This window comes from Echinops telfairi, unplaced genomic scaffold, assembly GCF_000313985.2.
Source record: "Echinops telfairi isolate 266 unplaced genomic scaffold, ASM31398v2 ScPeMD7_7420;HRSCAF=8458, whole genome shotgun sequence".
Classification (NCBI taxonomy): Eukaryota; Metazoa; Chordata; class Mammalia; order Afrosoricida; family Tenrecidae; genus Echinops; species Echinops telfairi.
Window position 1 is genome coordinate 13,495,247 of NW_022111320.1, and position 12,276 is coordinate 13,507,522.

General features: G+C 39.8%; 1 protein-coding gene across 1 annotated transcript in view; it reads right to left on the reverse strand.

The window, feature by feature from the left end:
- ZBBX (zinc finger B-box domain containing) overlaps window positions 1–12,276 on the reverse strand; it is a 154,526-nt gene that overhangs the window by 1,355 nt on the left and 140,895 nt on the right. The window contains exons 17-18 of the mRNA XM_045297668.1: window positions 11,681–11,921; window positions 3,706–3,844 (exon numbers count right to left, since the gene is read on the reverse strand). Of these exons, the coding sequence (XP_045153603.1) occupies window positions 3,706–3,844; window positions 11,681–11,921 (380 nt within the window). The remainder of the gene's footprint in view (window positions 1–3,705; window positions 3,845–11,680; window positions 11,922–12,276) is intronic.

Sequence of the window (12,276 nt, forward strand, 5' to 3'; positions counted from 1 at the left end):
TTACGTGCAAGGTCAGCAGTTCTAGACCACCCACCACCCATCAGGAGAAAGACGGAGTTTCTATCATCAGTCAGTCTCAGAAACTTTTAGAGATAGTTCTATCCTGCTCTGTAGGGTGGCCATGATGCAGCATTGACTCCATGGCAAAGAGTGAGAAATGTAAAATGCAAGAATTATATCTTAATATTTCTCCTTTCAGAAGGAGAGAATAGCAGATTCCCTTTTACTGCAATATGAGACGTCAAAGCAACCAAAGAAAATGACTATTCAAGGGACTTCTATTTTTACATTTAAACTTATTAACAGGAGCCTTCCTCCTTGTTCAAGAATATTCAGAGTGACAATACTAAACAAAAATAACTATCAACTTTTCTGAATAAAGATATAACATGTCTTTATAAATTGGTCACTGATTAAATGATGCAAATTAAAATATGATTTTATTAACAATCTAGTTTCAAATTCAAGAAAGAAACATCTCAATATTCTATTTTAAAAACTTATTCACATTGGGTAAAATTCTATTAATGCAAAGCATTGAAATTTATTACGTTAATTAATTCAAGTAATGAAATTGTCTTTCAGGATGAGAAGAAATGATGAAGGATTATTAAGTTCCAAATGTCTTTTCATTTTACTGATATGCATTATGCAACAGAACTATCTCTTCAAGTTGAAGTAACAACTTCATAAGCCTTTTACTAAATCCTGATAAGATGTCAAAGAGGGAACCAAACATTTTACAAAGAATGGCCAATAAAAAGCAACGCTTTCAGGCAACTTTCCTTTTGTATTCTGTTTGATTGAATTGTGCCCCTTCTGCCCGCCCCTCCCCCTGCCACCACCACCCCACCCCCCGAAATAGGTGTTATAAATACTAACTTCTAGCTCATAACTATAATCCTCTTTGGGATTGGATCGTCTTTGTTATGTTAATTAAGACACATGTCGGGCATATCTTGCGTCCGTCCATAGCTTTTGAGATACTAAAGAAATTAAACAAACAAGCCTTGAAGCAGAATGCCAAGCCACATGAAGATCACCATGAAGTAGAAACTCAGAGAGACAAAGAGCTTCCTCTAAAGCCAGCGAAAGAGAAAGCCTCCCCTAGTGTGAATTTGGGGTCTAGCCTCCCTGAACTGTGAGATAATAAATTCATGTGTTAAAACTATTTGTGGGCTTTCTATTATAAGAGAATTAGATAACTAAGACACTGGTACCAAAGGACTAGGGTACTGCTCTAATACATACAAGGAGACCTCAAGAAGATGGTGGGAAATGGAAATTAAAGATAATTAGAATTCCCATGACGTTTTTAAGCCCTCTGAAATACAGTGTGAAAGAACCTTCGGATGTGGGTAATGGGCAGAGAGAGATTCTACGTTGTCCTGTGCTCTGGCGGCATATGAAATGTTGGGTGGCTAACTAGACGCCCTGTAGGAGGAGGAGGAGGTTTGCGACTCCTGGAAAGAGTTCCAGTCTCAGAAATAACCACAGGGTCGGTCCTACCCTGTCCCAGAGGCTCGCGCTGAGTGGGAACGGCCTCGATGGGAGCGAGCTGTCATCATCCAAGGAGTCTCCGTGACATAGCGGTGACAGGGCGGGCTGCGGACCAGGAGGTTAGTAATGCAAACTCACCAGCTGCTCTGCTGAGAAAGATGAATGCGCCTGCTTTCACAAAGATGTGCCGCCTTCGAAACTCACTGAGGGTTGCTAGCAGGTGGAACTGAATCAGTGGTGGGGAGCAGAGCAATTCCAGGGAGGGCACAGAATGAAGTGAGGAGCGAGCTAAGTCCTCTTAGAAATGATGTGTGGTGCCAGCAACCGAACTTTACTAGCAGTGGAAACTTTAAATGTGCTTCTGGCGAGGCTTTCAGAAGATAGCACGTAATCGGACAATGAGACAAGCTGATGCTTTACACACAATGGCAAGGGGTTTTCTTAATTATGTTCAAATGTTTGGTGGAAGGTAGGACTTATAAGTGATGAGCCTGGATATCTGTTATCTGATGAGATTTCTAAGAAAGATCTTAAAAGGACCACGTGGTTTCTCCATGCCACTTAGGGCGACATTCAGGAGACAGTAGATGGACTTAAAGATGAGCCTCGTAAAATGGAAAAGGAACATATTTAGAAAATCCTGACAAACACACTAAGGACTAAATTTCCACCAAAGATATCGCTACACAATCATTTGTGAATGAGACTACGATAGCCACATATGAATCTAACCAACAACCGCAGAGAAACAAACAAGCACTAAAAGGGAAAGAGAAGAAAGAATGCTGTCTGTCTCCTGTATTTCTACAGCGAGAAACAGACCAAGGGAGCTTCGCCTGTTGCCCTACAAGAACAGAAACGACCATCCCTGGGGCTGTCCTGAGGTCGGAGCTATTGGAAGGAGCATAAAAAGGGTCTTTTTGGTTTCAAAGATCCCCAGAATCGGATCTTCAGTCTGTTTCCACAGGGTAAGGCTGCTGTTAAGATTTGCCCAGGGATGGGACCATTGCTCCTATCAGAGAAGGTGTGACTGCCATGCACAAAAGGATGGAGTCTTCTAATCCATCCAGGAGCTAGAGTGGCCACTCAGATGAATTAGGAGAAAGGGGATCCCCAAAGCTGAGGAAGCAGAGCTGTCATTCCAGTGGCCCTGGAAGTCAGAGCTGAAGCCCAGGACCGAGTACCATCTTCCCAGAATCCAGAGAGCATGGCTGCCACTCAAAACCAAACTCACTGTCACCGAGCCAGTACTGGAACATAATGACCCAGTAGGATGGAATATATATGTTTACTGGAGTAGAACACCTCATTCATGGTTGTCCTTCTAGTTCCGAGGATAAGGAAGACAGGCCCATTATCTAGCTGGTCCTCAAAACCAGTATTTTTTTTGGATCTTAACAGCTAACTGGTTCTGCTGAATTTTGAACTTGATGATTGCCTATTATCCTTTTTTTTCTCCATTTCTCGCCATTTGCAATGGAAATTCTCCCATTTTAAAGTGAAATGTTCCTGTACCTTAGAGACAGATGACTTATGATCTAGATTTCACAGGTTCACAGAAAATAAGAAATGCTGTTCCCAGATGGAATATGCCTCAAATCTCACCCAATTTGATGTAGATGATTCAGAAGACTAGAGTGGGACTTGGAGCTATTTTAAGACTTTGGGATGATGTGATGAGAAGGCAGTGTTTTGCCTTCTTTGGGCCCAAGAACAGGAGTTTTAGGGCTCAAAGGACGGAATGTTATAGATTGGATTTTATGCCCCCAAATACGTTATAAATCTTATCCTCGGTGTCTGTGGTTATCATTCCTCTGGGGAATAGGTTATCTTTATTATGTTAACTAATAGGAGTGGTATAGGGTGTATCTTGAGGTATAAAATACACTAAACAAGCCGGGTAAGAAGCAGAGGTGGAGAACAACACATGCCAAGATAAATGAAGATTGCCATGGAGCAGAAGCTCAAAGAGAGAAGCATCTTCCTCTCCAGCAAAGAGAGCCTTCCCATAGAGCTGGGGACCCCAACTCAGACTTCTAGCACCCTAAATGGTAAGATAAGGAATTTGTTTGTGAAAGCCATCCAGTTGTGGGGTTTCTGTTATAGCAACACCAACAAAGTGACGTATAATAAAGGTAACTAAAACAAGTGACAATATTTTTCCTATACACTATTTTTTGCACCCAAATTGCAGGTTTCACCTACCTCTGTTCCTCAACACCATAGGGGACCCTCAAATTTGGGGTCTTAAGGCAGTCCATGGTAGTCTTACTTGTATTCTGTGAGTGGCTGTTGCAGGCCGGTAACTCTTCTGAGGTTAGGCTGTGAAGTTTTTCTGAAGAATCTGAAATATTTTATTCCACGCAATGTCAACACATAGGTTTAAGAAACAATTGTATAGTATATTGTGCTAACGGTTATCTCAAATAAATTATAGCAGAAAGAGTGTCAGTACAGATTTTTAAAAATCTCTCAACTTTCTGTATTGAGGGCCTAGGTACCATGAAGACAGAATATTGCGCATCTCTTCAACTTGTATTTTAAACATCTTATATTTCTGGTTTTCCTTCTAGAAAAAAAAGCTCCATCCACACACAGCCGGAGGTAAAAGGCGAGCCTTGTAAAGCTGCCCCCCTCTCTTTTTTGGCTTCCTTTACTTTAGGTGGATACTAACTGCCTATATTTGAAAGAGAGTTTTAAATCTTCTCTCATCAGGAAGCTGGACTATGATTTAGACTAAGTAAGAGGACAAATAGTTCAAATTTTAGAAGTCTTTCTATGAATTACAAAATAAAGCATAAAACTAAAATCATTATATTACAAATGTTCTATTACTTGCTTTTTGTCATTAACAAAGTTGTAACAGCCATATAAGTTATATGTCAGGTTATGAATATGATAAAACTTTAAATTGTTAAAAATCACCGGGTACCATTATTCCCACCCCTGCCATGATATTATCAAGTAAACATCCTCCTGGTCAGAGTGCTAAACACTAAACTACATGCACTCTACATTTGACTGAACAGTGTGTGTGTGTGTGTGTGTGTGTGTGTGTGTGTGTGGTTATCATCAACTTAAGGATTTTGAGCAAGCAGAATTCCTCTATTGAAAGTACCATCGATTTTTAGATGATAGATAGATAGTTATTTTATATATAGATCTCAATACCTTTTAGAGCTGGAATAGGGCTTAAAATTATTTGCCCAATGACTTTCAAATGTATAAATGGATGAAATAAATGGTCAATGCCCTCAGCTACTACCCAAAAGGTGGGAAATTCAAGAAAATTTAAAGTTGTCTCAGAAGAAAGTTCTAGTGGTCAATTATGGAAAAATAGGCTGTGTCCTATGCACCACTATTGTAGTACACATGGGGTGGCCATGGGTAATATTACCTCTACAGCAACTGGTTTTAGGGATGTAGTTCCTGATCTTTTTACTCTCAAAGCAATCAGGACAGCTTTACTTAATCTACTTTAAATAATAAGATGTATAAAAGATTAACTTGGAAAGATTAAATCCCTCAGTTCAATTTTTTGAATTTAGTGCTCCCATCCCCTCTTGTTAGAGATTAGAAAACTAAGACCCCACAGAGAATCAGTCAGCTAATATCATATGACTACAAGTTAGAAGCTTAAATCAGAACTGAGTTCTTTTAGTTTGCCCATGTTGTAATTTTTAAGGTTCAATTGTCTAATTCTCTACATTTAAACTATCATCTCCATCTCATTTTTCCACAAAATAAAACAAGACTGCTATCCAAGCATGCTCACATTCCTCAATGATAGGCAATGCTGCCTTTGAAAAGCAGGTACATTTCAGAATGTAGAATTGCAGTACCAAACCCCATAGTGATTTGAGGATTAAAAATATACCACCAGGAGAAATATTCTCAAACATTCTAATTTCATCACAAGAGCACTAAGTGAAATAGTGGAAATCGAATGAGCTGTTATTTGCAGAATTGACTATTTATTGTAAAATACACATTCCAGAATCCCGTGATGTTAACAGAAAAGTAAATGTGATATCACTTGATTTTAGGTAAAGGGAAAAATAAAGACAATATAAAGCTGCTTACAAAACACGATCATTGGTTACAGTTAAACCTCAATGGTCACTTGAACTTCTGATTTTTCTAATACGGGGCTATGTAAGACTGGATGGACATTTTATGTCGGACATTTTACAAAACAACTGTTTGTTGAGCAACGGATTCTTGTCAAAACTGTTCTTTCCCAGGAGCAGAGAGTAGATGCTCTCTGATCCTGGAAGAATCTCTTAACTGCAATAATAAACAGTGAGGTCAGGGGAAAAACACTGATTAAAGCGAGGCCTTGAGTGTATTTCTAAAATTTAAGCCATTTAAAATACATGCATAAAATTGTGTTCCACCGGGAAATAAATATTTGAATGTTTTAGTTAGTTATTGTTCTGTCAGTTGTGCAGAGAGCTGCCCCCTAGGGTTTTCAAGGCTGCTGCCTTTAGTAAGTGGAGCGGCACGTGGGCCTGTGAAGGGGCCTCTGGGTGGGTGTGCACCTCCAGCCTTCCTATTAATTAATGGAGCACATACCTCTCTGTGCCACCCAGGGACCTCCATTTGATGAGAAAGAAAGAGGAACAAAGACACCGGTAAAGACTTCACCAAATGGCAGCAAAGCAGATAAGCATTTTCCAATAGGAAACTTGCAAAAACAACTTCTAAAGGACTAAAGGAAATGGTGGCAATACCAAGCAAGCATTGTAGCCATCTTGCTCCAGGACGGTAATCCAGCCTCAGAAACTCTATATCCATAGGGTGGCAATGAGGTGGAATCAACTCCAGAGCAGTGAGTTTGGGAATGGCGATCTGGAACTACATATTTGCATTGCCATTATTTGGGTGGTGGTGACCGGACAACACTCACCCTGGGGCCTGGAAACCAGGGTCCCAGGCAGTTCTATCTCCTTCTGTTCCTTCCCTCCTTTCTCTTTGCCTGTTCCCTTGATCTTCCTTTGTTTCTCTCTCCTGTTCTTATTCTTTCCAGTCTCCTTTCCCTGACCTTGACTCTGCTCAAGGGCTCTCCCTCTTAAATGGTCACAAAGTTGATGGGAAACATCTCCAACTACTAAAGGAGCATTGATAGGGTCACAAGATCTAGGAAGCAAATGTGGTTGGGATTATGCCTCCGTTCTATTTGCGGCCCCGAGACAGGTAGTAAGTACATTAACCACTGGCTCCAGTGAACTGTACCCAAATAAAAGTGAAGATTGAGACTGGCACCTGCTAAGTCTACCTCAATAGGCAGTGATTAAGATCACAGGAGGCACTAATGCATTAAAAACAAAACACCCTAAGGATGAGTCAGAATTGACTCAGTGGCATTGAGTAAGGATCATTATAGCTTATCAAGTGACTTCTTATTCCTTAACTCAGGTTATTTTGATGTATTTCCTTTTGTTTAACATTGGCTTTCTTTATGTATTTAATTTGCACACTATGCACAGAAGAGTCATTTTACAGTATAACATATCATTTGATGATCATTTTACAGTTTCATATATTTGATGATTACAGTGGATCCAATTACTGAGGAAGCCAGAGTCTTTTATTTCACAAAAGGTAGGACATCTACCAACATAAGGTAAATTTTATTTTATTGTTTATTTTGGATAAAGCACTTTTTAGTTATTTGGTTTGCTTCACTCCCTGGTGACTCATACAGAGCCCTGGGGGCACAGTGATTAAGAGATGGGCTGCTAGAGTTGTCAGTTCAAACCCACCAGCCCCTCTCTGCAGGGAAGAAGCATGTAACAATCTGCACTGTAAAGATCACAGCCCTGGGAACACTGCGGGAGTGCTACTCTGTCCTATTGCACTGCTATGAGTAGAACGTGGTTGATGGCAATAGATTTGAGGATCTGTTAAATGTGTGTGAACAAAGAAAGGGAGAGATACATTTTCATAAATATTGCATACAAATAATATAAATTAATCAACAATTGTACGAGCTACATCTTATTAATGGAATACATACTTATTTCATGTATGATGAACAAGTACAAACTTGTTTCATGTATGATGGGCATTCAAAAATTCATGGAAAATGTAATTAATACAATCGGAGCCTTCCCACAAAATGTTTGTAACCCATTTATATATTATATGATATAAACAGAAATTAGGAAAGTAATTTCCCCAAGGTCATGAACTAGTCCACCTGACCACTGTGATGGGCTCTCAAGGATCTCTTCCTGTTCTTTCTTCACTCCAAATCCAGCAGGAAGTTACCACTGCAGCCCCCCTCTGCGGCCCCCGCGGCCCCCACTCCATTCCCAGCCTGGTCCCCTCCAGCTTCTGAATCAAAAGAGAAACAGAAACAGCCTCAATTAATATAGTTTTCTTCAGTCGTTTCTTCTCCCAGTTCCTTGGCATGGTTGTTTCCAAGAGAATTTACAAAAAGAAAATTGATGTATCCAAGAGCTAACATAAAACAAGTGAGGAGGAGAGGTATTCTCAAAAATGCAGCTTGCACAGAGCAACACCCACATTTACACTTGGATGAGTCTCTGATGTGTGATGGTGTCTGTGTGGGACCACACCCAGGGTGAGTTTGTGGGTTTTTCTTTCTGACTGTCGTGAGACATGAGCAAATGTTTTCTGCCCATTGATGCTAACTTCTCTGGAATGGTTTCTGATTTCACCATGGCCTCTGCTACCTCACTGGCTGTTAGGTGAGTTCCGGGCTGTGTACTCATCCGAAGCCAGTTTTTCTGAATAGAAAGTCAGTCGTTCTTGGATCAAGCAGATGTCAGTGGTTGCGTTCCACTGCTGGCCCTTCAGAGAATCCCTTGTGGTTCATTGAAGATGGCTACATGGTGTGCGCTCACTTTCAATCTCTAACATCTTTGTGCTCACACTAAATTAGTGGGGTTAGTGTCTGAAAACTGAGGGACATGGAGACAAAGTGAAGTATATAAGAACAAAAATTGATAAATAAAGTGGAAAATTTGGCGCAGGAAAAAAGGAGATTACTGCTGTGGAAACTAATCTGTTATATTTGAAATTAATGGATTTTGTCGGTTTATTAACAAAGAAACCCTCATTGTCTGATGAAAGAATGGCTATACTTATCCTTTGGGAGTCTCTGGATGATGCAAGTGAATAAAGCAATAGGCTACCAACAAAAATGAGGGCAATTCAAATCCACCCGGCTAATTTCCCCCCAAGGTTTCCCGGGCTGCCATCTCTCTGGCTCTCTCTCTCTCTGATTGGAGTCCGGGTGACAGTTTATGAGCAATTTAATCTTTCAGTGAACAGTTAATACAATTTGCTGTTGTTGTTGCATGATAATGGTTGCAATTCTTAGTATGACAGCACTCTTCCAACTTCCTCCCTGGGCTCCCTGTTTTAATTTATCTGTCTTGCATGCTCCTCCCTGAGTTCATTTTGGGCAGATACTGCCCTTTGGACCTCTTCTGGCTAACAATCTTAAGGAGCACACTCTTCTCTGGATCCCTTCATTGCCCTGCTTATTGTTGCTCCCTAGGAGTGAGTTGGAATCTTGGCAGGACAGGTATCTAAGAGCCTCACCCTCAGAGGTTCCACCAGGCTCGATCAGACCAGTAAATCTGGCCATTTTGATGATCCTGAATTTTGTTCTACATTATCCTCTTTTTCTGTACAAAATATTTTATCATGATCAGTGCAGTTGTCATTGGTAGCTGAGCACCATCTAGTTCTTTTTGTCTCAAGGTAGCGGAGGTTGTGATGCATGTGGTATGGCTGTGGTTGGTCTAATTATATCTTTGGGGTTTCCCTCTTTTTCTTTTTTTGCACTGTTCTTCATTTCCGATGAGGAAAGACCAAGAGTTGCATTGTAAATAACTGTGTGCAAGGCTTCAAGGCCCTGGTCCCTAATCATCAAAGCAGAGCACAGAGCATTGTCTTTGCGGTCTAAGCTATGACCTCGGTTGTTATATTTATGGAAGCAGACTGCCAGGTTCCCAAAAGCCACTGAGTGGATTCAAACCATCATCCTTTTGATTAAAAGTTAAGGTCTGACTTATTGGGCCACTAAGCTCCTCTCTGTACAGTTTTAGCCATGGAAAGCTCCATGGGACAGTTTCCCTCTATAAAACATAGGATCATCACGAGTTGAAATCAACTTGAAAGCAATAGATTTGGCTTTTTAAGTTTTCCATCAATTGAAAGGTTAGTGGTTCAAATCTACCCAGAGGCACTTGGAAAGAAAGGCTTGGGAGTGTAATTCCAATAGATCACTGACATTAAAAAGGCTGTGGAGTACATATAGTTGGACTGTGACAAACGTGGAGCTGCCATAAGTTGGAATTGTCTTAATGACAGTTAGGCTGTTGTGAGTTTTGTTATCATTTTAGATATAGTTCAGATCTAGCCTTCTTTAATGTTAGAATTGGTCTTTGATGTAAAATGTCCCTGAGGAATTTTATCTTAGATTTTTAGTAAATTAGAACGATGGGTAAAGGCAGATCATAGCCTCTACTCTCCCAGATAAAAATGAAATAGAAATGATAAAAGGAGCTACAGAGGGACTAAAGCAGAAGAGATACAATAAGTACACATAATACGTTTTGAAAAGGGGCAAAGAAATAAATACATGACTTACTCAGGTGTGACTAGGTAATACTGTTGTCCAACCATACCCACCACATACATAAAAGGAAAAAAATCACACACACATTGAGCTAAAAATAGTAAAAAGGAGCAAAAGAAAAACACGTGAGAAGTTTCACTAATATCACATTTACAAAAATCAAGGAGAAACCATATTTTCAAAGTCTAAAAAGAGGTTGGAAAACTCCAGGTCTGCAGGTGTTCCCACAGGGGACTGAACACACTGGAAATTAAGTCAACTAAGATTTGGGATTCAATAAAATGTAGAAAAAGACAGAGAAGCTCAGATCTGCCAGCGAAGGTGACTGAGCTCCCCACTCCTTCATCCTGCAGTGGCCCTGCCACTGAGCATCCAGCACACAGAAACCTGGGCAACATCCAACCCACACACAGAACGTTTGAAGGAAACCATCAGTTGTCAGGAAACTTCCTCTACATCAAAAAAGACAATATAAAAATATCCTCCCCCAAAATAAACAGATGCAAATAATAGAGAGAGAAATGGTCTAGCAACTTGTATACTGAAAAAAAATTAAGAGTCCCTAACATGCAAAGAATTATTAAATAAAAGAACAACCTGGGAGAAAATATACGCCAAGACAAGAGGACATGTTCCCCTAAGGCCTTTGAGTACTAATGAAACAATGAAAACCAACTTCTCTAAGTATAAAAAAATTAATCATACAGATAAAATAGCAAAATGTCAAAAGTGAAAAGATGAAACAACTAAGTGGAAAAATTATATGGTCACCTGTTCCTGGCCTGGATCCTGAGTATTTAAATATTTAAAGTCTCTAGAATAGGAAGGGGGAGCTATAATGGAGATTATTGGGGCAATTGAAAAATAAGTTTAAAAAAAAACCTCAGGCACACACACACACACACACACACACACACACAAATAGCCCAAACTAGAAGCAGAAAAAGGAGATGAAATAAGAACAAAATCCTTAGAAGGTATGGGCTGTGGATTAGATGATAATAGTCTAAATATGATATTTTCTGAGTTTTCTGTCGAGTTCTGATGAGAGAGTGGGTTATACATTGATCTGCTATCCCCTGGTTTGCACCCCAGCCACCCGGAGACAGAAAGGTGAGCCTGACTCCCCCTGTCAATAGTTAAGTCTCGCCAACCAGAAGAGGAAGTTTTACTCTGTCCTAAGGGGGAAATATATAAACATTTGCTATTCTTTGGTAAAGGGGTTTAATGATTCTAACATTCTTTCAAAGGAGCACTGGTCCTGTGTTACAATTTAACTCTGTGTCCTTGGGATATGGGAGTTCATCTCTGATGAGGGTTTCCACATTTTTTCTAACATTTTTAGGATAATATAATATATTATACATCTGTTAAAATATCTTTAACAAACAAATACAAAAGTTGATGGTTAAAGAGGAAAAAAGGTGAAGAATGTCCTTTTGTTCTTTTCCTTGCTTCCTTCTCAGAGTGAGACAGAATCAGACAGGAGGGCACCAGGAGTAGGGGGGGACTAGAAGTTGTCAATTGTTTACTGGTGTGGGTGGGTGGGGGAAGTCGCAGTACCTGCAAGATTTCTCAGTTCATTTAATTCTTTCTCCAAATTTTCTATGGCTTGTTTATCAGCAGTGGTGTCTAAGAGAGGTTCATTGTGGTCCGTAGTATCAATATATTCAATTTCTGAAATTTCAGAGGCAGCTCTAGATAATGATCGGCCAGTCGCACTTTTGGGGGGCAGCGGAGAGGGAGAAAGGCAGCTGGACTCTTTTCTAACAGCATTGGAGAGTGGTAAGTTTGCTGTTGATGTCTGTCCTAAAAGGCAAAGCAAAAAATTTAAATATGGACTAAGTTTTAAAAATCTGAACTCATGCTTCAAGATACAAATGATTAGCAACCTACTCTTAGAGCAATTAATATGACAGAGTTGGGGGAAAAAATCAAATTTTCATTAAAAGTCGAGAATTCATTTTTATCTACCACAACTTTTCAATCCCAAATCACAGGTTTGGGTATGACAAAGAACACGTTAGGTTTTTTACCTCATAATTGTTCTCCAATCAGATTAAGAAAACTAATTTTATTATTAACAAATGCAATACACTGAAAACCAACTCAATATGAAACCAAACCACCACAAATCGCAAAACCCAACCCAAGGTCAA